Below are 27,185 nucleotides of genomic sequence, written 5' to 3'. Positions count from 1 at the left end.
TCCGGGGGCGGTACCACTGGCTCAGTCAACGGGTGTATGCAAGTGAGGCAGGGGCTGCCCACGGGCCCACCAGGCGCTGAGCTGGAAGGGCGGGGGAAGAGGGGCCGAGTCAGGCCCCGCAACAGGAGGTGGCTGTCCCAGGCACAGACCCCAGGGCCTGGCCAGGGCTGGGCGCCCCCTCGCTAGGGGCTGCTGCTTCCTAGCTGACCTCGTCCCAGGGACCTCTAGAGGGCGGGAGGGATTCACATTTACCAGGCACACCCGCCTGCCGGGCACTGTGCTGGGGGTGCATCAGGGGGCAATGGCAATGCTGTTCTAGATGAGGCCCCCACCTAGGGATGCCCAGGCGCACTGAGCTCTAGAGGCCAGGCCCTGCCCAGCACCACAGGCTCTCTCCCTGGGGGAAGGGTGCTGGCTGAGGCCTGGCCTACACAGTGGGCCATACCTGGGGCTGGGCCATAGCTGAGGCTCAGAGGCCCCTGGTCTGGGAGGTGGGCCCGTTGCACCTGCCCCTCCCTAACACCGGCATCTGCAACTGGGTGGGGTTGGGGGACCCCCCAGGTCACACAGCCAACCGGTAGCAAGTCAGAGTAGAATCAGTGGGACGGATTCCTGCCAAGAAGCACGGGGTGCCAGGGGCTTTAGAGACCTTCTCTCCTTCCCCCAGCTCTGGCAGGTAGCTGTCTGGCAGCTGGCTGCCCAACCAGGGGGCCCTTCCTCCCACATCAGGGCCCTCAGTGAGCCACCAGGCTCCAGGGCACAAACACTTAATGAAACAAAGATGACTCCTGATGACTGTATCTCCCATCAGTTTAAGCAACTTGGAGTAAGGACAAACAGAACCACAGGGTGTGTGGTGGCTGCCGAGGAGAGCGCACCAGAGCCCAGGCAAAGGCACAGGCCTGGGCGTGGGAAGGTGCTCCAGTCTCCCTGGTCACCCCACAGGTGGGCCAAAATGAGAGTCTCCTTCGGTTCTGAGTGCCCGGAGGGGCAGGGCAGTGGCCGGCGGGAAGGCACCTGGCCCAGCTCGGCAGAGCCGTTAGGCATGCGTGGGAGCACTGGGTAAGGAGTGCTTGTCGTGGAGCCCCTGGCACCGGGGAGAAGCAGCCCTCCTGTACCAGTGAAGAACTGAAGCCACCAATCCACGGGGGAGAGGGCGGGTAGAGGTGCCCCGGGACAGCCAGGCAGTGGCATCTGCAGCCGTGACAAGGAGGAACACAGCCGCACCCACAGGCACTGACGGTAGCGCCTGGACACACAGAAGGGGGCCCAGGTGGTGGGCGGGGATGGTGACATCCACATCTAAGGCTGCCCCACTCAAGCCAGGGCAGGCCCTTCCACCCTCCAGCCAGGTCCCTTCTGGTCCCCAGCACTGCCCTCTTGAAGCACCACCGGATCTGCAGACAAGCCCCACGGCCCGGAGCAGGCTGACTTCCTGTCCTAAGGGTGAGTTGTGTGATTGGCCAAGAGTGTGCCGAGGGCTCCTGTCCACCTATCATGACCATCCTGCCAATGAGCAACCCCATGCCCTGTGTGGGCTGAGTAAGGGGTGAGTGGCTGGGAGCCAAACCCACTGGGGCCTAAAGTCTGTGCTTTTCTCGGTGACGATGCGGCCCTGGGACCTGCCCTGGGGGCCGCCAGCCACCGCCAGCCGTGGGCTGCTTTCCATGAAGAGGCGGGCCTCTTCATGGGGCGGGAGCAGCCGTGGTGGAGGCCCCGCAGGCCAGCACTCCCCCCCCACTCCCTCAAACTCAGGCCACAGCCGCGGACGCCTGCACAGCCTGGGAAGCAGGAACAGTGCCGGCCAGGCCCTCGCTCCCTTTGCTTCTTTCACGGTGGCTGGAAACTGGGTTGAAACATGAAAAAAAAACCTGCTTGCTAAAATCAGCAAACATTTTGGGGAAGGAGGTAGAGCCATCTCTGGTTTGGTTACTATGGGAACGTTTCGAATCAACTACCAGTGGGAGAGAAGTTTGCCCTGGACAGAGCTCCAGCCCCCACGGGCCCCCCACCCAGGGGCGCACACACCTGCCCAGGAAGCCGTGGAAACTTCCAGGCACTCAGAGACAAGCCCGTGGCCTCTGCTTTCCTGGTCTCCTCTGCCCAGGGACGAACAGCCCCTCTCTGCAGCCCCCTCAGGGCTGGCACTGGCTCAGAGGGCTCCCACCCCCAGGTCCAGCCCCGCTTCGCTGCCTCCCACCTAGGCCTCTGTGTCCTCCATGGGGTCCCAGCTCCCTGCACAGTCGTCCTGAGGAGGCACCGCTGAGTCATGTGGCCACACGCCTTCTGCCCGTCCCTCCCCAGGGCCCAGGCCAAGCCGTGCCAGGGCGGGGAGGGCCGCAGGACTTCAACCAGCAATGTCCAACAACTCCCGGCTCTGTTCTGGCAAAGGCCAGACCGTTCTGCCTGTCGGGAGAGGGCGGGGTGTGGGGCCCTTGGGTGGGGCTGCGGCCACTCCGGACTCAAGCCCGGAGCCAGGATCCAGCCTGCCCGGCACATGGCCCACAGACGGGATTTTCCACGGCAGAGAAGGGGTGGGTGGGAGCCAGTACCTCAGTCAAGTCTTTGGGGCGGGGGGGGTGATGGAGATGCGCCAAGTTCGTTGCTCTCCCTCAGATGCTCGTCCCACCGCATGGCTGGGCCGCTGTGCACCAGGCCTCTGCCACAGGGCCCAGGCCACCGGTCCCCTGTGCACCCAGCCCTCTGCCCGGCCCCTCATGCTCCCCGAGAAGCCCCGGCCGGCACAGCCTCAGCACCGGCCTCCCTCTGGCCCCCTCCCTGGCCAAGCAGCACCCACTACCCATGGGAGCCCTGCCTGCAGTCAACCGGACTCCTTGAGGGTCCCGCTCTCTCCCTGTGCCCCACAGCACGCTACAGAGGCCCGCACGACCGGGCAAGCACAAAGGGGCGAGCCCGCGAGTGTCCTGCGGCAGGGCCCACGGCAGCCGGTGCTGGCCGCACCAGGAGGACGTGCTTGGAGACGGGATGTCAGGGAGACGGTCCACAGACCCACAGCGAGCGCCTCCTCGGGACCCAGAGGACACACAGCCACAGGCGGCCTGCACCCCTTACAGGGAATGTCCCCAAGACTTAGTGTCGGCGAAAAAGCCCAAGTTACCAAAAAGCACCCCCCCATACACATATACACGCAGGCATATTTTTTAAAGCAGAATGACAAACTTGTCTGATTTGGTACACGTACACTTGAGAAAAGGGAGTAGCCGGCCGCTCACAGAGGTACCTCTAAGGAGGGCAGGAGGCCTGGGGTGGGAGACTAAGGGTGTGGGCTCTGCTGTGTGTCTGAACGGTTTGCAATGACGATGTGGCCCAATGACAATGCGGCTCACATGATTTTCAGAAATCGCCAGTAAAAGTTAAGAGGCAGGTCTCCTAGCCCAGGCCCTGAGGATGAGGGCACCGCCCAGGGTGGTGGGGGTTTGGATGGCCCTGCCCTCACCTCCCCACACCTGCTCACAGGGCCAGTCCCTGCCCCGCCCCCACCCCAGGCCCGGGCAGTAACCCCAGCACTGGAAGGGAGAAGAGCCAGCCTGCTCGTCCTGACCCCCAGCCCAGCTGTCAGCCCAGCCCATTGGCCAGGGCAGCAGTCAGCCAAGGGCTGCCCTGAACACTCCTCGTAAACAAGGCAGGAGGCATCCCTCCTGCTAAGATCTGTCCCACAAATGCGTGCAGGGCCAGCACTCCCTGAGGCGCTGGGAGCGAGCTGTGGCTGGAAGACACGTCCACCCCGAAGGTCCAGCCGCAGCAATGGCAAGGCCAGAGTGGGTGGTTCAGCACGGGCCGTGCTGTCACCAGCCAGCCTGAGTGCCTGTCCCTCGGGTGCTGCATAAAAGGGGGTGCCATCACCTGTCTGCCCTCTGCCCAGAGGTTAACCTTTCACTGCGATGCACAAAGAAACAAAAGCTGACCCAGAAGAGGCAAAACCGTGCAAAACGTCCCGTTCAGCCTGTGGGGCTCATTTCTGGAAGGCTCTGGAAACCACGGGAGGAGCTGCAGGGAGCAGGCATCTGAGGGGCTGGCCTCCTAAACTTCACTGTTAGGAAGGCTGGTGCCTGACCCGGAAGGAAGAAAGGGGGGTTGGGTCCCTCCTTGCAACATTACTGCACAGGCTTTAAGGGCAAAGCACCACGGGGCGGGGGGTGGGGGGGGGATGTGGGGACGGGGGGCAGAGGGAAACTTTCCCGGAGCACCGACCATGCACCAGCTCCCAAGTGAGGCACTTCCGCTTATCTAACTGGGTCCTCAGTCACTCTTCAGGCCCACGTGTAAGGAGAGCAAGCAGGAGTTCAGGGGAACCAAGCCACCTGCCTGACTCTCACTCTGGTTCAGCAACTGCAGAAGAAAGTTTTGCAGAACACTGAAGAAGGGCCCCTTTCATTAATATAGAAAGAGTTCTTATAAATCAATAACAAAAGGGCCAATAATCCAATAGGAAAATGAACCTGAGTAGAAACTACACAGAAAAAATGAAAACTGCTTACATGACATCACAGTCCCACTCACAAAGAACGCAAGTATTTTTCACCCACTGAAAAGCAAACATAAAACCATTTAATAATAGAGAAAGTCAGTAAGTCCAGGGTTGGGGAGGAGCTGGATCGGAGGGTAGCATCTGCTAAAACTTCAAGGCCCCACAAACCCCTTGCCCCGGGAATTGTCTCTCAGAGTGTATTCTAGGAGTGGACCCCCGACGCGTGTGGAAAGACATATATACCAGTATTGTCTGCAACAGTAGAAGACTGGAAACAACCTAAACGTCCATCAATAGGGGTGGTTAGTAAACCTTGGACATCCACATGGGAGGACCAGGCAGCTATTAAAAAGAACAGCAAGTTCAAAAACACCCTCCAAGGGCTTCCCTGGTGGCGCAGTGGTTGAGGGTACGCCTGCTGATGCAGGGGACACGGGTTCGTGCCCCGGTCCGGGAAGATCCCACATGCCGCGGAGCGGCTGGGCCCGTGAGCCATGGCCGCTGAGCCTGCGCGTCCGGAGCCTGTGCTCCTCAACGGGAGAGGCCACAACAGTGAGAGGCCCGCATACCGCAAACAAACAAACAAACAAAAAACACCCTCCAAGACACACGCTTAAGTGAAGAAAAACCAGGGGCAGGAGCACGTGCACTTTGCCCTTGTGTGCGTCTCCGGGCGTGGGCTCCAAAGCGGGCAGGATGAGGGACAGTGGCTGTGGCCTGGGCATCTGGGTGGGAGGGAGCATCTCTTTCACAGCAAACCCCTTGGTACCATGCAGATTGATCTACCACTTGTCTATAAAATACCCATAGGGAGAGGGCTGGCAGGAGCAGGGCTCCCAGGCTCGGAGCCCCTGCCCAGCCCCTGCTCAAGCCTGGGAGAGGAGAAAAGCCATGAATCCAGACACCCACCACCCGGCCGGCTCTCAGCAGGGACCTCACTCTGCCCATATGGCTCAAGAACCAGCCTCTGCCACATCCCTCCAGACCCCCCAAGACGCCCTCGGCTCCTGTCCAGGCCAATCCTGCCCTTCGGCTTCTCTAGATGTGACAGGGAAGCAAGGAAAATACAGAAGAAACCAAAGCTCAGAGGATCCATGTGACATGCCAAAGCCACCCAGCTGAGGACAGGTGAGGAGGATGGGTGAGGACCCATAGGTGGAGCAGAGTGAGGGGCCAGTGGTCTCTGTGCAGGGCAGAGCAAATGCGGGAGGCCCAGGCCAGGCGGGTTGGCCAGGAGGGGCAGATGTGGGCTCTACGGGGCCTCGGGGATGGGCCATGTCTTGCCTGAGGGTGGGTCTCTACCTCGCATGGAACATCAGAGCTGGAAGCGCACTGAAGACCCAGCACTGGCCACACTCATTTTTTTTCAGCAGCAGACCAGCCTCCAATCAGAATCTCCAGGTGCCCAGGACCCCAAGGGGAAGCAGGGCACGGGCCTAGAGCCCCTCTCACCACTGCCCACCGCGGCCCCAGAGAACCACCGAGCTCGTCCAGGCCTCTCCCCATAGCTGGCAAATCGGTGCCCAGAGGGGGCAGCGACCTGCCAGAAGTCGCTCGGCAAGCAGGGCCTCACTCCCGAGTCTGGCGCACTCTCAACTATGCCACCCAGCCTGCCCTCTGAGGCCGCTGCCATCCCGTGTCCCGGGAACGCCCACGCCGGGGTCCATTGCCACACCTTCCTTCCGTGAAAAGCGCTGGCAGCCAGCAGCCGCGGAAATCAACAAGGCAAACTACTCACGTTGAAGAAATTGGTCTTGTTCCTCTCGCAGAAGAGCCCCTGTGCCGGCATGTGCTGCAGCTGTTGCCACGGGATACCGCTACCTAGCAACACATCGCGGGCCCACTGGAGGTTCTGGGGAAGCAAGAAGTAGGTTGGAAGTGAGTGTGTGGGCAACTCTGGGCGCCCACGGAGAAGGGAGGCGGTCCCCTCCTTCCAGGCTGCGTGGGCAAAGCAGCAGCTCCTGCAGACATCTGTCCCACAGCGCCCGGCGGCCCCGGCCGCCGGCTTTGATCATCTGGCTGTGGGGTGCGTTTCAGGAATTGGTTTCTTGCCTAATACAGCTGTCCTAGGAGACCGTGGCCTCAGACTGCCTGAGGAGGGCACAGACAGGGACGCCTCACCCTGACAACTTCACAAGCTGCTGCACGGACCCAGCACCCCACCTTCTGCCAGGGGATGCCCCCACTGGCCCAAACGGTCAAGCCTGACTTGTCAGGCTGTTGGCTGCCACCGTGAGCCCGGGAGACCTGGGGCTCTGCAGGACGCCGGGGATGCGTGCTTGTTGGGACGGGGTGGGGGGGCTCTGTCCAGTGCTCAGGCCACTGCTCTCTGGGCAGTGGTGCCTCTTGGTGGAACCCAGGGCACGGTGAGAAGCCAGGCCTTCTCTGGGGCCTTCTCAAGGACTGGAGAGCACGCCTTCCCAGCAGAGCACAGACAGCGTGGGCCCAACTGCGGGCCTGTCAGCCTCCCACAGACTCGGCAGACAGCAGGCTCTGGGCAGCCCCCAGGTGGGCCAGACGGAACTGACCAACGGCTCAGGAGACCTTATCAAGGTTCACATCCGAGGCCCCAGATGGAGCTGATGGGGACAAGGAGACCCGTGGGGAACGGACAGGCAACAGGCCAGCAGGGGCACCTGAACTGCCCGCATACCTGCAGCTTCGCAGTGGGGTGGGGCGACGTGTGCCACCCAGGCAGAGCACGTGACTGTTACCCTCACCACGTGGAACTGCCAAGGAGAGCGGCCTCCAGCGCTGCCTGAGGTCCAGAGCCAGTAAGGGTGGAGCAGAGCCTGCATTTGGCCCAGGCCGGAACCCCAAGGCCGGGATCTTCCCTAGGCCCCACGGGGGTTGGGTGGGGTGGGGGTCATGTCGCAGACCTGCCTCTGCCTCTGCCTTGTGCTCGGCACCGCGCTCCCCCAGGGACGCAGGTGACCCCTCTCAGGCCTCATGTGACCTGGCCCCACTCGCCGGGCTGGAGCCCCTCACCGGCTCAAGGGCAGGGGTCCTGGTGAGGGGCTCTCCTCTGCTTGAAGGCGCCCCTCCCTCAGAGCAGGCCCGGCCCATCCCCTCTTCTGACCTCCAAGCCCACGTGCCGCCCCACTCACCCCCACAGCCCTCAAACAGCCTCGTCCACCGCCCCGCTGTCTGTCAGCCCCGAGGGCAGGGACAGACTGACCTCTTCACTGATGGCTCCTCAGGGTCTAGATCAGTAGGGGGTCTATAGAAAGGTGGGACAGATATTTGAGAAAAGAATCAAAGGAAGGAGACTTCCTTAGTGGCGCAGTGGTTAAGAATCCACCTGCCAATGCAGGGGACACGGGTTCGATCCTTGGTCCAGGAAGGTCCCACATGCCATGGAGCAACTAAGCCTGTGCACCACAACTACTGAGCCTGCACTCTAGAGCCTGCGTGCCACCACTACTGAAGCCCACACACCTAGAGCCCGTGCTCCACAACAAGGGAAGCCACCGCAATGAGAAGCCCGTGCACCGCAATGAAGAGTAGCCCCCACTAGCTGCAACTAGAGAAAAGCCTGTGCGCAGCAACTAAGACCGGCCGCAGCCAAAAAAAGAATCATCAAAGGAAGATGGGCAGAGTTTGAGCTTGAAGGAAATGCAGCCCATCAAGCCGAGGGGACAGACTAAGGCCCAGAGGCAAGAAGGAGACTGAAACACACACTGGGGAGGGGGGAGCCCAGGGCACTGGAGGGGGCAGAGCAGCCACCCACCCAGGGCTCAGCACACCGGGGAGCCCAGGAAAGGACTGCTTGAGCACTCAGGAGCCGGGGAGGCCAGAGCATGAGGTTGTTCTGTGGAAAACACACCCCCCTGGTCTCCCGGACAGGCATTCAGAGGTCCGGGTCTGCTCGCAGAGCTACACGCAGGTGCGGGGTGGTGCACATGGATCTTTGTGGAAGTGCCTGGCAGCCTCGGAGAGCTGGACCGCCTCTCTGGGCCTCCACTGCCCACTTGGAGGGTGGCGGTGGCCATCAGGCCACACCTAGCATCAGCTGGAGAACCCCAGGAATGCAGACAGGAAAGCAACTGTGTACACACACGGCGCCTTGGGGAGAGCTCCCTGCCCTTCCCACACCTTCTCCCAGGAGCTGGCCCTGCCACCGCCCCTGTTCCGCCCTCCCACTGCTGAGCGCTAAAGGGAGGCAGCACTGGGAGGTGGGAGGCAGCACTGGGAGGTATGAGGCTGGGGTGGGGGTGAGGCCAGAGAGCTTCTCTCCCAAGTTCCCTCCCTGAGGGGTTGCCAAGGGTTGGCCACCAAAGGGCAAACACTCCAGGGGCACTGCGGCTGACCCAGGCCTGCACTGCCCACCCGGCCCAGGCCCTTGTCTCCTTCGTTAACGGCTCTTCAGATCAGCGGTTGGATGGTGCCATTGCGACCTGCTGGGCTCCCACGGCCACCCCACTGGCTCTCCCCACAGCCGCCCGAGTCTCACACACGGCCACACACGTCCCCCCCTCCCCCGAGCCTTGCGACACTTTAACCTCACTCAGAATGATGCCCCACGACTCCTTCCCACCTAACCGGCCCTCCTGAGCTCTGCCGTCTCCTGGCCCTCCCCTCCTGCCCGGCTAGTCACACAGGCTGCGGGCTGAGCCTCATCCGGAGCATGCATGTTGGCTGTGTGTCCACCTGGAGGCCTCTCCCCGATAGCTCCTCGCTGGGCCCTCGCCTGTCGGGTCTTTGCTTAGAGAGGCCTCCCGGGCGCCCTGTCCAAACGGCCACACTCCTGACCCATTCCTACCCACTTCCTCTCGCCCCACTCTCCTCCCCAGGGAGCCTGCTGCGGAATGCGTGAGCGCCCTGGAGGGCACGCCAAGCATAGGCACTCCTGCCATGTGGTGGCCGTGGGACGACGTGGTGATGGGTTCACCCCTCTTTCCAAATGTGAACAACAGTATCTGTGACGCACATGGCTGGCAGAGGGCTTGACCTACTCAAATCGATGGGCTCCACACCATGGAGAGAGGCCCATCTGTCCCGCTGACTCTGGCCCCAAAGGCACAGCACTCTTCACACCACATGGCACAGACTTTGAAGTGCATAACCAAGGTTCCTAAGCTGAGACAAACATCGAGTTCTCACTTTATAAACCACACAAGTAAAGCCTGACAAGAACATGGCTGGGGTCTGCGTGGAGAGGCTGGGGTCTGCGTGGAGAGGCTGGGGGGTGGGGGGCATTTTATGTGCCCAGAGGGGAGCAGGGCTGCAAGCAGGTGGGCAGCTCTGCGCTGTGGCCACCTGCCCTTGTGATGCCGGGTCCTGGCCCCGATCACTCACACGCGCCTACAGAAGGGCACACAGCCTGTGCAGGAGGGTCAGTCCCTTCACACCTGCCCACTCCTCAGAGGCTCTGAGGGTCCCACACGTGAGCTGGTGGCCCAGAGGATAGAGGACTGCCCAGAGCAGAGCACAAGCTGACAATGAATCGGTCAGGGCTTTCCCAGAGATCTCGTGGTGGGCACAGCTCTGCCAGCCCTCCTGGAGGGGGCAGCCCTAACCAAACAAGTCCTAAACAGACACAGGCCTGGGCTCTAGCCCACTGCAGCAGGGTGAAGGGGCATCTCAGGGCACTTAGATCTGCATTTCCCTGATGGGTAACGGTGTGGAGCATCTTTTCTTGTGCTTATTGGCTGTTTGTATGTCTTCTTTGGAGAAATGTCTTCTTTGGAGAAATGTCTATTCAGACCCTTTGCCCATTTTTATTTATTTATTTAAATTTATTTATTTATTTATTTTTTGCTGCATTAGGTCTTCATTGCTGCACGCGGGCTTCTCTAGTTGCGGCGAGCGGGTGCTAACTCTTCGTTGCAGAGCACGGGCTCTAGGTGTGCAAACTTCAGTGGTTGTGGCACGTGGACTCAGTAGTTGTGGCTCACAGGCTCTGGAACGCAAGCTCAGTAGTTGTGGCACACGGGCTTAGCTGCTCTGTGGCATGTGGGATCTTCCCAGACCAGGGATCGAACCCGTGTCCCCTGCATTGGCTGGTGGATTCTTAACCACTACGCCCCCAGGGAAGTCCCACCCACTTTTAAACTGGGTTGCCTTTTAATTAACAAGTTGTAAGAGTTCTTTATATATTCTAGATACAAGTCCCTTATCAGATATGTGACTTGCAAATATTTCTCCCATTCTGTGGATCATCTTTTCACTTTGATAGTGTCCTCTGAAGCACAAAGGACCCACCGGGGCCTCTCTGCTCCAGGCAGCCACCGGACCCATGAGATGGCAACGGGGAGATGCCACTGCCAAGCCCACAGGCGGATTTGATGAAGAAACAGGCTGCTGTTGAGCCCACACGGCAGGAAGCGTTTGTTACCCAACAGCTGCGTGGGAAGTGGTCGCTGCTGCTCAGTGACTGATTCAGCTGAGAGCTCTGGCCACGCCCCCAGGATTGCGGGCTGCCTTGACAGGTTCCCGCGCTCAGCCCTCAAGGCAGTGAGGTATTCACAAACTGCTCAGCAAAGCCTCTGGATGAAGCAAATGGCAGCCCACGCTACCCCCAGGGCACGGCCAGGCCCGGGTGCATACTGGGGGCCCTCCATGGCCGATGCAGGAGAAACGGGGGCTCACGTGTTGAGACAATGCACCCTCTGGGAGAACCACATGGCGAATCTGGGCACACAGTGACCGAGGAGATGCAGAAATGGGGTGTGATGCCCGAGGAGCAGACAACCTTGGGCAGCCTCGTCTCCGCCACCCGGTCCAGCCACCCCACCTCACCCCATGGCCGCCACAGACCATCACAGGGGACCCAGACGACGTGGGGGAATTCGAGGAAAGAGCAAACGGCCAACTGTGAGCATGGACACACTCAGGACGTTGGGGGGCAGTGGAGTGACAGGGCCTGGGCTCCCAGAGCCGGGCTCCCTGACTTCAAGCAGAGGACACGACCCCCGATGGTCAATGGTGTGAGTGCTCAAGAGCTGAGAGAAGAGACACACGCAGCATACTCTGTTATACTGGCAAAACTATGAATAGCCCCCCTCCAATTTTTCTTTAATTTTGACATAAATACTCTTTTTCACTTTTAAAAAGCCCACTCAGCAAGGGAACAGGTTGTGGAGCCCTTTATGGGCACAGCTCCTGTGCTCAGATTAAAGCCATTTAAAGGGGAGGCGGGGGTGGGCGCGCCGCAGGCCTCTGTGGGGCCCACATTGCAGCCCAGCTCTCCCTCACCCAACCCTGTGACTTCCGCCACCCTTCCCTAAGAGGCGTCTTGTACCCTACATCCCGCCTCAGCAACTGCTTCTGGAGAAGGGGAGCATCAGCCACAGGGCCCCCACAGACTGTTCAAGTGGGAGTTTTATTAAAATCCAGGTCTGCCTGGGTCTAGAAGGCCTGGGCACTGGAGGTCAGGTGCACTGCTGAGTGCAGGCCAGGCCGCGATGGGCGGCTGGGAAAGCCTCACGCCCTGCAGCTGAGACGGAGCCCCTGCTGAGGTCCCCCCACCAGGCCTGCCAACTGCTCTACCTGCTCTGCTCCATGAACACCAACCAAGTCACGTGAGCGCACCAGCCGGTCCCCACAGAACCCCATCCAGGACCTTCCTGTCACAACCAGCGCCAGGGTCCATCTCAGGTCAACTGCCCTCCCTAGTTCTTCAAACGTCCCACAGAGAAGCCATCCAGGGGCCAGCAGCTTCTGGCTGCTGAGCTCAGGTCAGCAGAGACCACAGCCTGACCCCCGAGGCCGCCCCACCAACCGCTCACCTGTCTGGGCACTGCCCTCCCCTCCCCTCCCCTCCAGCCGCCACAACCCCACTGGACCCGTGGCCACCCTAGGGGTCTCAGCATAAGGGTACCTTCCCAGAGTGCAGCAGCACCCCAGCCCGTGTGCACCCCACTGTCTTCCCTGTAGGGTTTGTCATGATGTGACTTGCTTTATCTGCTCATTTGCATATTTTTGATCTCCCCGCCCCAACGTAGCTCTGTGGGAGCTGTCTCCCAGTGCCTCCGGAGCAAGTGTGAGTGAAAGAAAGCAGACAGGCCCCACTCCCCCCACAAATGCTAAGCGCCAGCAGGAGAGGCCTGGCTGGGAAGCACCGGGAGCCCCTACATCATCTGCCCTCCAAGCTGGAGGAGGCTGCCAGCGACAAAGGCCGGCAGCTGCGTGGCAAGGTGAGCCCAGGGCAGGGTGATGGCCAGGAGGTCCGCGCAAGAGGCAGCCTGGGGGACCGGGGCGGGGTGGGGGGGGCGGGCTCTAAGGCCACGGGGGAGGGAGCCGCCAGTGAGGCCCTCACAGGGAGGAGCTGACAGCCTGTCGTCCCCCGTCCCTCACCCCAAAGCCAGAATCTGAGCATGTGGTCCTGCTGGGGGAGCAGCCCCATGCCTGCCCCTGTCACCTGTTACCTGGAAGGCTGGACACCTCCAGCCCGCCCGCCTCTTGGCCCTCCGCCCATCCCTCCCGCCACTGCCGCCAGAAACCTCTACCAGCTCTGATGCATCAACCCCTCTCCCTCAGCCTCGTGCTCACCCGGTGGGTCTTGCTGTAGGTGTAGAGGAAGGCCAGGCGGTAGAGGCTCTTGTAGTGCTGGGGGAAGCGGCTGAGGCACAGGCGGAGCGAGGCGATGCACTGCTCCGTGAGGAACTGGCGCTGCTCCTCTGCGCCGGCCGGCAGCCCCGGGGGGAAGGCAGCTGGCTCCCCCAGCGGGTCCCCTCTCTTCCTCCCATCCCATGGGGCAGACACAGAAGTTGGGGGCTTGGCAGGGGTGCCAGCAGAGGCCGGGGGGTCGGCAGCAGGCTTCTGGCTGCCTTGCTCTGTGGCCCGGAAGCCTTCCGTGCTCTCCGAGGACTCCTCGGCTTTTCCTGAATTGAGAACAAAGAAAAGAAAGTCACCTCGGCTTTAGGCCCTCTCCCCGTGGCAGTCCACCACCAGCGACAGGGGCACCTTGGTGAGTGATCAGCATAGCTGGGTCCACACTCTTGCTGGATGGGAGCTGGACCCAGGCGACTCAGGGGCAGGAGGCGTGGGCCCTCGCTGCCTCTGCCCCCCGAGCCCCCAGCTGAGGCCTCCGTGGCCTCCAGTCTGCTCCCTGATGAAACAGGATATCTCAGCTGGCACGCAGCTGAGAAGGGGGGTCCGAGCTGGGCTCAGGGTGCCCCTGTGGGTGGTGGCACGGGGCTGCCCGCCTCAAGGCCGTGCACGTGAATGGGGAAGCAGCCCGAAGAGGGCAGGCGTGGCCACCACCACCACCGAGGGCAGCACCCGCTCCACGCTCAGCGCCCCCAGCCCACCCGCCCCTCCAGCCCACCGGAGAGGCAGCGTGGGGTAGTGGATAAGGGTGCAGGCTGACCCTCTCTGGACCTCAGGTTCTTCTCCAGTAAAAGGGAACAGCCAGTGCTTTTCCCTGGGGAGGCTGGGAGGCCTGGCTGCTGTTGTTGCTACTGTCCACCAAGTGGCTGTGTGCCCCGGCCCGGCCAGAGTGGGAAAGCTTTCAGAATCCACGGCCGGCTGACCAGCCACGGCCTCAGCACAGTGCCAGGGCCGCCGGCCTGCCTGCAACCTCCCAGCAAGCCCGGGAGTGGGCTCTGCCCACTGACTTCCACAGTGGGGCCTGGGGGCCCCACAGAAGCTAGGCAGACTCCAGGGCCAGATCAGGGCCCGCCCCAAGAAAGGAAGGGTTCAGGCTAAAAAGAAAGCACATTTGTGACATATAGTACCCAAAGGCTTTTTGGCTCTCCCACACGGGGCCACAGTGGGGTCCTAACAACAAGAACAGTGTCACCAGCGCCCACCGCATACCAGGCACTTGCGCGCACCTGCCTGAGACACCGCGTTTGACCCCACAACCCAGGAGTGGGCCTGGGATCACTCCCATCCTACATGGGAAACAGCGGGGCCCAGGGAAGTGAGTGGCTCAGCCAACCGAGGTCCCCGGGCATCAGCAGAGGCGTGAGGGCAGAGGCCAGGACCCACGTTGTCCAGCGCTGCCCAGGCTCCCAGGACACCCCAGCAGTACTGCCCACACGCTGAGTCAGGTCTCCGTACCTCTCTCCTCTGCGGCCCCCTGAAGGTCTTTCCCGGGCGGTCCTACTTGGGAACTGGGAGCGGGAGGCCTCTTCTCTGTGTAGGGCTTCTGGGAACCCTCTAGGGAGATGGCAGGCTCATTGAAAAGGTCCTGCGTCGAGCTGGAGTCCGAGAGCGCCACGGCCGTGCTCTCCTGGCTGCGCTCTGGGGAGAGAAGGACAGAGGCGGCAGCGTGAACCCTGGCACCTGGGGAACAGAGGGGCCTCCCACGGAGCCTCTCGGCCAGAGGCCTGGCCACTGCCCCGTGCACAGCCACTCTGACACTGCCTGGCCCACCTGTCCTGGAGGCCACCGAGCCGCTCACCAGAGGCACCAATTTCCCGGGGTTTCCCCCAAGAGTGGTGTTCTGGTAAGTGTTTGACAATTGACTCTCAGGAGGGGAAAGCCTTCGTTTGTAGCATTTACTGATTTCTGTGGTGTAAATACTCCCACCATGGCCAATTTCGAGATACCAACGTGATGTATCTGAATGCAGAGTTGGGAAGAGATGCACAGTAGTGATTATACACCACCGCACAGTATTCCTACCGCAACAGGCACACGTAACCGCGATGGGGAAGAACTCAGCCAACACTTTTACCCAGTCTCTGAAGGCCACGTGTGGTGGGTCTGCAGTGACAGTACAGATCACTGGGACTTGCAGACCCCAGGTTGAGGGTGCCCCCTGGGCTCCTCTCCACGGCCTCCCAGCTGCTCCTGAGGAAGATGGGGGCGGGGCAGGAGAGATTGGGGGACATCTTCCCGGGGTGCAGGCTGCTGTGGGAAGGGTGTGAAGCCCTGGCTGGACCTTTCTCCCCGACAGAGCAAGCCAAAGCCAACAGGGGAGGGGTAGCAAGCCCGGTGACAGCCCTGTCGCCTCCAGGGCACAGGTGAAGACCCACAGGAAACACCTGCAGGGAATCGCCCAGGGCCTGAACACTCCCACCAAGACACAGGGACCCGGCTGGCCAGGTCTGAGGCTGCACCCAGACAACAGAGGACCAGCCGAGCCCCAAGCCCGGGCTGGCAGGCACAGACTCACAGCCAAGCACTCTGCCACAGGAAGAGGGGCGAGGACATGGAGAGACCCACCTGAGGGGCACACAGAGGGCCTGAAGCAAGCAGAAAGTGGAAACAGACGCTGAGAAAACCTTCCAGCAAACCACTCCACCCTGAGCACAAGGCAGCATTGGGGGAACTGGAGGCTGGGGGTGGGGTGCACCAAGGGAACCACAGCAACAGCAAGACCCAACCCTGCTCAGCTTCCACCTCGTCAGCCTCACTTCCCCACCTGACGCCTGGGAGCTTAAGAGTGAAGCCCATTCCAGGCATGAATATCAGTTATTTCAACCTCTTCTGTCCTACACACGCTATCTCGAGTTCAATATAAAAAGTATAAGACACACACACACGCAAAAGCAGAAAAGAACATTGTCAAGAGACAAAAAGATCAACAGAACTGGGCTCAGAGGTGACCCTCCCCTCTCTTTTTTGTATTTACCTTCTCTAAACTATTACTAACTCTTGATGAAAGTGAAACCAGCAGCCATGCATCGTGGACTGGCAGCACATGTAAGAATGAAATGAACAAGAGCAGCAGCCTGAGAGAAGGGAGGTTCACGCTGCTGCACGTGAAGCAGGATCACGTCCTCCAAGCGCAGACTGTGATCACCTGAAGATGTATTTTCTTAACCCTAATGCAGGCACTACATTATTTTTAAAAGAGTTATAAATAAACCAATAGTAGAGATAAAAGGCAACCCATTAAAAAATAGCACTTAGTTTTTGTCTTGAACTTTGTGTTCTTGAAGGTGAAGCTCACTAGTCACGTGACCTTGAATAAGTAAGGCCCTTTCCCCACCTCTAAGTTGCAGCCACGTATCATCTCAGGGGAGCTGGTGCCATGGGGGCTTCTGGGGTCTGGCTCTCAACCCTTGCTCAGCTGCTGGAGAGCCTAGATGCCCAGTAGGCAGTGCCCTGGGGCCACCAGCAGGCCAGCAGGAGCTGCTTAGCAGGCAAACTCACAACAGAATGGGAAACTGTTCTGGCAAAGTCGAGAGCCTGGACTCTGGGAGACCCTGGCCTCTGAGTCCAGGTCCTGTTCTGTCACTTACTGGGTCGGACAGCCTAGGCGGTTGCCATAATTTCTTTACACTTGTTTCCCGACGTGTAGAACTGTCATAATACATGTGCCCACTTCATGGGGCTGTTATGAGGATTAAAGTGCCTGATACACTGTGAATGTTCACGAAATGTCAGCTCAGCTATCACCAGTATGACCTCAGAGAACCCGGACCATCTCATCTCTAATGTCTCAGATGTGACACACAAGGGTTTAGTCCTAAAGGCCACACTGGACACAGGGCCTGTCGACAGGGTGCTGACCACTCCTTACACTGACCGGGCAGCACTGTCCCAGGTAGGACACCAAGAATCAGGCCTGTGTTTCCAACGGCAGCTCTGGGGCTCCACCTCTCTACCCACGTCTGACTGATGACCAGGGTTTGGGGACAGTGACCTTTCAGGCAGCTCCATAGCTGCCTCTGCATGTCCACTGCCCAGTAAGTGCAGGGCATCAGCATCTCACTTCGGGGGGGCAGGGACCTGCTCGGTGAGGGGCTCTCCCCTGACTGCAAGGCAGACCCCAAGCTCCATAAGCCCCAAATGGGGGTGATGGGCAGTGTGAAGGCATCGCTTCTCCAGGGCTGGAAGCCGACCCTCTGGGCTCCGGGAGCCCCAGACCTGCACTCCAATCCCAGAGCTGCCACTTGGGCTGCTCGAGGACTCCGTGTCATGGTCTTTAACACGTTTGTCACTGCTCACCCCTCCACCACCACCACCACTGCCCCCAACACACACACAGGATTCCCACAGGGGCCTGCTTGGTTCCTGGCACACTGGAGTGACGCCCACCAACCCACCGGGCCCTCAGCCCCACCTCCGGCCCTGACAAAGGACTCAGGCTCGTGGTTAAGTGGTCCTGGCAATCAGCCGATGGGCGCTCCCCTGCCAGCACCCAAGCAGCCGCAGGCGCCGCAGGGCTGGGCAGCACGGCCTGCAGCAGGCAGGCATCCAGGAGGCAGCACAGCAGGAGGACTGACTGAGAGCCGGCATGAGGCTAATGGGCCACGAACTCACAAGTTGTTGGGCTTTGGGCCTGAAGGAACTGCTCATTTGGTGGAACCCGTTGTGATCATCCTGGAAACCAAGGATCAGCTTAAACAAACGTTCGGATATTTCCTACCAATGCACTAATGTCTTGGCAGCGCTGCCCGGTGAGGGTGAGGGAGGGTGGTATGGGCAGGACGGCGGTACCCGCTCCCCGGGGAATGACAGGTAGAGGAGCCTCAGCTGAGCCTCCTTTAAAACTGCACCTGCAGCCACCACAGAGCAGGACACGTGTCAGCCAGGGAGCCAGCGGGGATGGGGCTGCGACCACGCTTCCCTGACCCCTCAGACACGTGGGTGAAAACCTAGGACGCTGACCCTGACAGGGCAGAGAGCAGCATCAGCTGGCACGACGCGTGTGGTCCCTCCCAGGGTGATCGCGGGCACTCACGGAGCCCTGAGGAAGGCCAGAGTTCAGCAGGAACATGTAAAGGGCCGGGAAGTCCCCAGGGGCCACCACATCACGCAGCACCCCCTGCAGCTTGGGGGAGGCAAGGGTCTGTGAAGCAAGAGGGTGGGGGATGCTCATGTCTGGGAAACAGAGGATAAGTGTGTCGCTGCAAAGACAGACACCAACGGGGACTCAGGAGGCCCGGGGCCAAGTATCTCCAATCCTCTCGGGTCTTGTGTGTCAGAGAGGGTCGGCACGAGACTGCTGAAAATGATCCTGATTTTAAATACTAAGAAGCAAGTGAGGCCCCACGTGGGGGCCTGTGGAGGGGCTGCACTGGGGCTTTCCGGGCCCCTGGTTCTAAGGCAGAGCCAGACTCAGCTGAAGAGCCGGCGACCCGCAGGGCTGGGCGGGAGGGCCTTCCCAGGAAAGGCACACAGGTGGGTGGACCCTGGGGACCACCCACCGCCCAAGCTCCCGACTTCCTTAGTGGGCTGCCTAGAGGCCGGCAGGAAAGAGAGCTGGCACCGGGGTGGAGGGCCGGCTACACAGGCAGCCCTACACTCCTTCCAGGGCGCTTTTTTAGAACCTGTCCACACAGAACCTGCTCACACTAATACATACGTGAGGCAGGGTTATAAATATGTCACTCTTACTGTTAATCACCCAAGAGGTTCACTTCCACTCCCCTGGGCCGCCGCAGCCCTTCCTCTGAACCTAAGAGAGACGTGCATCTGTCGACCTGCTTCCTCAGCCCGGGCAACCCCACCACCACCTCCGGGGGACCCACAGCCAGGGCAAGTGAACAGAGCTGGGGGCGCAGAGGGAAAGGGGCCCGGCCTGGTGACACAAGCCCCTGTCCCACCGGGGCTTTATGTGGGTTTGACTCAGTTGACATCCCTTGAACATTCTCAGGATTTGCAGGCCAGCCTGAAAGAGCTCTTTGGTTACAAGACACACGTTCCCTGCTGTGTTTTCTCCATTTGCTCTGGCAGGAAGGCTAGAAACGGCCACAGCCAGCTAGTCCATTAGTTCGGCTATATGAAAGCTCAAGGAAAAAGATGCATGCTGGTGTGATCAAAACTGCAGCAACTCTGGCTGCTGAGCCCTGAAAACATCACCAATTTTCTGCCGACCAGAAAACAACTGGTTTCTAAGAACTGCAAACTTGGGTGGAATCAATATTTTGAGAAATCTTTCAACCGGGCAAAACCTGCCCCAGTCGGGCCCTGATGACCGCCAGGAAGGGACTTGTCCACCGGGAGTAGGGCTGGGGTGTGGGATGGGTGCCCTCCTGCAGGCCAAGGAGACTGGACAGACCTCCAAGAGAAGAGACACCAGAAACCCGCCCCACCCACCCCCAGAGAGGCAGCAGTGGAGCCAGGCCCCCAATGCTCAGAGTGGGGAGAAGGGACTTCCCTGGTGGCGCAGTGGTTAAGAATCCGCCTGCCAATGCAGGGGACATGGGCTCAATCCCTGCTCCGGAAAGCTCCCACACGCCACGGAGCAACTAAGCCCGTGAGCCACAACTACTGAAGCCCGTGCGCCCTAGGGCCCGCATGCTGCAACTACGGAACCCATGTGCCGCAACTATTGAGGCCTGAGAGCCTAGAGCCCGTGCTCCGCAACAAGAGAAGCCACTGCAATGAGAAGCCCATGCACTGCCACGAAGAGTAGCCCCCGCTCGCCACAACTAGAGAAAACCCACAGGTAGCAACAAAGACCCAACACGGCCAAAATTAAATTAAAAAAAAATTAAAAAAAAAATTTTAAAGAATGGGGAGGGGACTTCCCTGGTGGTGCAGTGGTTAAGAATCCGCCTGCCAATGCAAGGGACACGGGTTCAAGCCCTGCTCCGGGAAGATCCCACATGCCATGGAGCAACTAAGCTCCTGTGCCACAACTACTGAGCCTGTGCTCTAGAGCCCACGAGCCACAACTACTGAGCACACATGCCACAACTACTGAAGCCCGTGCGCCTAGAGCCCGTGCTCCGCAACGAGAAGCCACCGCAATGAGAAGCCCAAGCACTGCAACGAAGAGTAGACCCCGCTTGCCACAACTAGAGAAAGCCCGCGCACAGCAATGAAGACCCAACGCAGCCAAATAAATAAATAAACAAACAAATAAATAAATAAAAAGAATGGGGAGAAGACCGGGCCTCATGGTGTGCCCCTTGCCCTGAGCCCTCACCATGCACCACCCTGCTCCCCGAGCCGGCAAGGCACTGACCAGGGAGGCCTCGGGCAGCCCGGTTTTCCTAAAGGCAGGCAGGTGGGCAGCTGCCTCTCGACCCTGATACCAGGGGAGGCAGAGCAGGTCAGGTGAGAGCAGCACCCCACAGCTACCTGGAGGGGTTCTCAGGAAGGCTCTTCCAACAGAGGATGACTGGGAACCTGCCTTTCTCAGAGCCAGAGAGAGAGGGAGACACTGCAACCACGCCACTCCCCTGTGGCCTTCGGGCCCTGCTGCTTCCCAAGCTCGCTCTCTCAAGGTCTCTCTTCCACCCACCCGGTCACCTCAGTGTCCAAATGCCACAGGACTCTCCAACCTCCGTGTCTTTGCTCCCATGGCCCCTCACCCAAAATGGCCCTGCAGCTCTCTCTGGAGGCCCACCTCCTCCAGGAAGTCCCCCCGATCCACCAAACCCCAGAGCCAGCTCATGGCACTCCCTCACGACACCAAGCACTGCCCCAGGGACACAGACCCAACTGAGATCTCATCTCAGCTCTCCCCACGGCACCCTCTCCTAGGCCCAGCACACAGCAGACGCTAACAGATGCCACGACCAGCTACGGCCCAAAGACGTTTTTAAAAGGTGAGAACGAGGGAGAAAAGGACAGAGAAGGTGATGGGCTCTGCCCTCTGCCAGCCTCCCTCCTTGGCCTGACACCAGTCCCACCTTGTGGGGACTCGCAGGACCGCCTGGGCTCCATGAGGAGAAGGTCTATGTGCAGGACAAGCCCAGCGCAGGCTTGTCCCCTCGGCCAGGCCGAGGACACCACGGCTGCAGAGCGCACGGTGAGCATTTTTACACCCTTGTCCTTGTAAAGAACACCTTGTACCTTATAGTCTGTTGCCTTTGCTACCCTTTTAAGCAAGAAAGAATAAAGCAACGGAAACACAGACTGAGCTGCCTGCAGGACAGGCGGGCGGGCGGGCAGTGCGGGGTGGCCACTGCTGCATGTGCATCTGGCCAGAACCGGGATGATGGGCCGGGGCAGAAGCCAAGCACATCAAACACACACTCTCCAAACCACAGGACAGCAATACAGAGGTGCTCCCGGCCACCAGGAAGCAGGGAGCCGGACTGAGGGTCAGCATGCGGTCAGCTCGGTCCCTGAAGCGAGCTGTGACAGCACAAGCAGAGGACAGCCTGGAGAACAGTGGTCAGGGTTAGGGGCAGCACGGGCAATATTGGTGGAGGCAGCGTGGGCGAGTGGGCGAGGACGAGCACAGATGGGACATGACACAGACGGTGACGATGACGGCATGGCAGGCGAGGATGGATGGTCGTGAGGGAGCTTGACACAGGCACGCTGGGCTGCCCCAAAGACCCACACGGCCCACACCTACCCCTGGGGCTCAGGGCAGCCATGGTTCACGCTGTAAAGGGGGCCACACAGGCACCCTGCACCCACCCCAGCCCCTGTGGCTCCCGCTTGCCTGACCCCGGCTTGCCCTCCCCTCCCCTCCCCGACAGTGACCTCCAACACACCCCTCAGATCTTGGCTTAGCTTCCCCCTCAGGAAGGCTTCCCACCCACCAAGAGACCAGGACAGGTCTCTATGGGACCCTCCGCTGTTCACGGATTCACACCTGCTCCTGTACCAAGCACCCGCAGCAGGGCAGAGCCCAGGGCTGTGCCATGTACCTGGCACAGGGCCGCAGGATGGGCGGGGCCTTGGGCAGGCTGGAGAGCCCCACCCTGGGGCCCCCTCCGGCTCTGGCTCCGACATTCCAAAGTGATGTGGAGCACAACAGCCAGAGAGTGAGGGTCCTGGCCAGTCCAAGCCAGGGCCCAGGCTGTTCTATAAGGGTCCCGCTCCCTGGGCCCTGCCACCAGGGAACTTCCAATAGGGAGACGCACAGATCCAGTGCCTTCCAGGCTGTGGGGACCTCCCCAGTGTGGCCTCCCCACTGGCCCAGGGCGGGTTGGGGAGGACACTGAGACCCCAGGTGCCCTTGGCTCCACCCCAACTAGCCCCACAGCCTCCTGCCCTCAGCTCACTCCCTCCTGGGGGACAGGATACACGGCCAAGCCCGCCGGGCGACCGTGAGGATGGGTACCCGCTACCACTCCCAGGACCCAGCCTGGAGCCCCACGCGGATCGAGTACACACGGCTTCGTGGTGGGGCGCCCATGCACACACACGCACATATACGCACACACGCGCACACTGCACATCGCATGCGGGGAGGAGCACAGAGCTTGTTTGGGAACCTCATCACACTGCGGTCGAGCCTGTGTGAGCGGTGATCTCTGAAAGCCCCCTGAAGGTCCCAACATGCTCCAACGTGGAAGATTTCAGCGCTGCGGGCGAATCCCAAGACGGATGGAAGGGAGAGGTGAGGCAGGCAGAGCTGCCGGGAGCGGAGGTCCTGCTGTCTCTGTCTCCATCCCTCTCAGCCCAACCAGGGCCCCTCAGGTCAGCCGTGGGCGCCTCCAGCCGCCCGAGGGCCAGTTCCAAGGACTTCTCCCCAGGGCCGCAGACGGGCTGCAGGAAGCTCCCCACCCTGGTGTGGGGGCCTCAAGCATGCAGGTGGGGCCGGTTCAGAGAGCACCCCGGGGCCTCCTATGCTAAGTAATTACTAAGACAATGAGTAACTGTCAAGCTCCCTACATAGGCCGTAGCCATCTTCCTAAATCTCTCCTCAATCTCTCTCCAGGTCAGAACTGAGCCCGGCTGGCTCCTGGTGGTGAAGCAGAGGCGTCCTCAAGTACAGTGCGGCAGTGCGGCCCTGAGGCTGGGTCTCCTCGCCACACCCCAGGGAGGGCCTGGCACTTGGCTGCCCGTCCAGCGGGTGGCAAGTTAGCCTGATGGACCCTGTGGTGCAGGGGACCAGGGCCCCTCGGGGGCTGACTTCAGAGGACGCCACCTGCCCCTCTTCTGAGGCCGTGCCACAGCTGGAGGGTCAGGGCACAAAGTCAGGGTGACTGATCCCACACCTGAGCTCCCCCGGCTGAGCAGTGGCGCCCGGGGCCCCTGCCAGCTCCGACGACAGGGGTGCCTGCGTCTAGGAGGCAGCTGTGACCCGCAGGCACCCTCGCTTAACACCCACGAGGAGAACGTCACCCCCGTCCCACGGGTGCGGAAGCTGTGGCTCAGAGAAGTGAAATCCTTGCCGAGGGCAGAGCTGGTGGAGGGGGCAAGGTGGCTCTGCCCTCTCATCTGCACCAGGGCTGGGGGCATGCGCCGTCCTCCTCGCCAGGCAGGGGCTCCACGCTGGCCCCCGATCTCCCGTATCAGGAGACCCCAGGCTAGTCACGGGAGGTAGGAGCTGAGGTGGCTGGTGCAGACAGACCCTGGAGGCTCCAGCACGTCCCCCGGCATCAGCAGCCTGCTGCTTCTGCCCTAGCCAGGGCCTTGCCCGGCAGCCAGCAAGGCTGCCCTAGGGCCACTCCAACGTTCCAAGACCACGGCTAGCTCAGGGCCCCAAACATTCTCGTGCTGTGGACGCCGCTTTCTCTCTGAGGTGAGGGCTGAGAGTTCTAACAGCACTGTAGATAGGCCTGGCCGGCGCAGGGCTTCCCGGCACAGCCAGCTGGGGCTGGCCACAGAGAGCCATGGGATCTCAGAGGCTCCATGCCATTAACAAGAATCACTTTGCATAAAAAGTTTTTACAACCATTCAAAAACGTACAACCACTGAAATAATATCTGAGCGTATTTGTGTGGCTCCCCCTACAAGCTTGCAGAACCAGGTGCCCAGGACATGTTACACCGGCACCTGTCCCCAGTGCTCTGCTCCCCATGGCTCCACACACACACAGGTGTGCCAGCGTGGGACACCCTGAGAGGCATTCCTCCCTCCTGAGACTGGCCTGGTGCTAATTCCTCCAGGACGTACCTGGCAGAATGGAATTCCCAAGCAAGGACTTATTTCCAGTGTTTTCTCAATATTCTCAAGAGTAAAAGGAGAGAACAGGGTTTAACTTGAGGTGAGTGAGACCTGGAAGGTCCCTGTTTCAGGAATGTCTGCGGTATCACAGCGGGAAGATCAGGCCAGCCAGCTCCCGGGTCCATGCTCCCTGCTCTGGGGTGGGCAGGGAGGTGATAGACACACAGCACACGCTCAGACCCGCAAGCGCTCAGACCACAGCCCCTCCACACACACCACAGGCCACCCTGAACCCTGGAGGGGACACCGCCAGCATCCTCTCCTCTTGGATCACAAACCACACCCCGAGGAGTCTAGTCTGCCACCTTGCCCCCCTCCACCAGCTCTGCCCTGGCCCTGCTCCCAAGCCCTGCTCTCCAGGGGCTGTGCACTGGGTCCTGCCGAGCTGAGCGACGTGGGAGAGAGGGCCTGGGTGGCCTTCAGCACTGTCACTGCCCCCAGGGTTCCACTTAGTGGCCCCCAAGGCCCACTAGTTGGCCCGGTGCCGTGCAGGTGAGGGGAACATGAAGAGACTGAGCTGCGAGGCCGGCATGCAAGCCTCCGGTGTTAGTAAGGATGTGGGTGACCGACCACCACCTGCCCGTCCCACGTGGGGAGCCAGCTGACCCCACCACCAACCCGTCTGGATTCCCAGGGTGACAGACTCAGAGTCACGGCCCTCCCCAATCATCAGAAGGACGTGCCGTAATAACGTGGGGGCCACTCAGGGCTGCCTGCAGACGCCAGCGGCCTCCCAACCGCCCTTTCACGTCCCCAGCTCACAGGTAGGAAATGCAGGCTCGCAAAGGCCCCCAGGTGGGCGGGGGCAGGTGGTGACCCTGAGCATGTCTGGGGAGCACAGGATCACCGTGAGTCCATGAGGTTAATGAACAGCCGCAACATTGCCCGTGTCACCCCAGACCCGGCACCCCCCTCACCACAACAAAGCGGCTCATCACCCGAAGCACCCGCCCCCGTGATTGGCGTGCCGCCCTGGGCTGGCAGGAGGGAGAACAGGGACTGTACCGTCCGGCGTCGCCTGCTGGTGGGGTTTTTTACATTTGACGTAATCGTGGTCAATCGGAGTGGCTGTGTAAGGTGGGGATGTCAGACCTGGGCCAGAGGAGGAAGGGAGGGAGGCTCCGGGGCCCGGCAGTGTCCCAGCTGAAGAGTGGGAGTCCTCGTCCACCAGGCAGGCCTTCTCCCTGTGGACCAGAGGGTCGGGGCGCAGGTCAGAACCCCGCGGCCCACTGAAATGGGGCATGTGCCAGCCTGGATGGTGCCCTTCCCAGGGCAGGGGCCCCTGTTCCCAGCGCCTCTGGTGACACCCACCCCCTCTGGCATCCAGGGGCTGAAGGGGTGGCCCCACGGGCCCAGCCGGGAGCTGCCCACCCCTCACAGCTGCGCTTGCCGGCAGCTCACGTCTCACGCCCAGGAGACGCCTCCTCAGAAGCACCCGCCCAGCGCCCCTCCAGGCCACGTCAGCGCCCTTCGTGTGACACCCACGGCCTGACACAATTCATCCCAATCAGTGTGTGGCCAAACATCTGGATTTACTGTGCACTCACACGTGTACAAGGGTATATGCTACAACAATGTTGAGAAAAAAGTTAAAAACACCTGAAACGTGCAAGGAAATGGCTATAGAGAGCAGGGCGCACCCGTGCTCTGCAATAACACACACCCAGACAAGTGGGCACCATCTACAGAGTGGGTCCCAGACTCGCTGCTGGGAAAAAGCAAACTCTGCAACACCTCCAGGAGCTTGATTTTATAAAATAAAATAACCCCTATAACTGGACGTTTACATGGAAGTGTGTGCAAATGCACAGAACATGGGAAACTCAACCGTGAACAGATGCTAACTCTGGGGGTGAGAAAGGATTTGTCACATTTTAGTCCATACATTTATACACTACCAGAATTTTCTATAACTAGTATGTATTTGTGTATTATGTGTATAAGTTTTAAGTTTAAAAAAAGTTACAATCACAAAAAGGCCATATCACTGTGCCTTGGGGGCCCTGTATGACTACAGTCTCTGGGCACACCATGTCCACCTGGTGACCCACCGGACATGTGCCCACCTGTCCCATAGCTGACAGGCCCCGGGTGCAGGTCTCTCTAGCACTGGGCAGAGCCTGCACGGTGCCCAGCCAGGCAAGGGCCCAGGGATGAGGCAAGCTGAGCCAGAGCTCCAGGACGCGGATGCCGGGGTGACCCACAATCAAGGGGAGGCCCGGGGGTCTGGCCCAGGCCTGCCAAGGGAACCCCATCAGGGACCCAGCGCCACGAGCTCTCTGGTGCCGCGAGAGGAGCCCCTGCCTCTCACACCCTCCCGACCTCTTGGGAGAAGGGGCAGCAGCTCTCAGAGGGCCCCACCCCAGGGAGAGGCCCTGGCAGAGGGTGCCAGGGTAGGAGGCTGCCGCGTGCAGCATCCACACAGGCAGAGCTGTGCCGGGAGGGGGAGTCAGCTCCTCCAGGGACCGTCCAAGGACGAGGAGGTGATGGGCACACACAAGCAGCCTCTCTTTCTCAGGTTCAACAGAAGGGCCTCGGCCCAGCCACTGGGAGCCTCGGGCCAGACCTGACTCTGCAGGCTCTGGGAGACTCAGCAGATCCCTCCCCACCCCAATGCCCACCGCCCAGCCGCCACCCAACCGCCGGGAGCACGTGCTACTCACTTTTCTGAGGCTTTGGGAGCGTTCTTCTCCTCGCCTCTGGCAAAGGGCCCTTCTGCAGCCTCCTTCATGAAGCTGACCAGTACCTCTGCACTGACCCCAGAGTCGGGCCTCCCCAGGAGCTTCAGGATGGATGCGTGGAGCCGGAAGTACACCTGGGACAAGGACGCGGGTGTGAGCAGCCCTCCCAGCTGCCGAGGTTCGCTGCCCACCCCCCCCCACCCCACCAGCTGTTAATCCAGCACAGCCTCCCACCCAGCACCCACACCCCCTCCTGGTACCGCGGAGAGTGGACAGCTCCTGCACACACATCTCCCCCGCACCATGG

The 27,185-nt window shown here is 60.7% G+C and overlaps 1 protein-coding gene across 6 annotated transcripts in view; it reads right to left on the bottom strand.

Annotated features, from left to right (window-relative positions):
- CABIN1 (calcineurin binding protein 1) overlaps window positions 1-27,185 on the bottom strand; it is a 98,468-nt gene that overhangs the window by 32,146 nt on the left and 39,137 nt on the right. For 5 of the 6 annotated variants that reach the window (XM_029227175.1, XM_029227166.1, XM_029227198.1 and 2 more), the window contains 5 exons: window positions 26,861-27,012; window positions 25,203-25,381; window positions 14,498-14,680; window positions 12,983-13,314; window positions 6,228-6,341 (listed from right to left, as the gene is read on the bottom strand). In XM_029227175.1, coding sequence (XP_029083008.1) covers window positions 6,228-6,341; window positions 12,983-13,314; window positions 14,498-14,680; window positions 25,203-25,381; window positions 26,861-27,012 — 960 coding nt within the window. The remainder of the gene's footprint in view (window positions 1-6,227; window positions 6,342-12,982; window positions 13,315-14,497; window positions 14,681-25,202; window positions 25,382-26,860; window positions 27,013-27,185) is intronic. The other variant, XM_029227190.1, reaches the window with a different exon arrangement.

This window comes from Monodon monoceros, unplaced genomic scaffold, assembly GCF_005190385.1.
Source record: "Monodon monoceros isolate NGI ecotype Baffin Bay Population unplaced genomic scaffold, NGI_Narwhal_1 Super_Scaffold_1, whole genome shotgun sequence".
Classification (NCBI taxonomy): domain Eukaryota; kingdom Metazoa; phylum Chordata; class Mammalia; order Artiodactyla; family Monodontidae; genus Monodon; species Monodon monoceros.
Note: the sequence above shows the minus strand (reverse complement) of the source record. Positions and strands in the feature narration are given on the sequence as shown.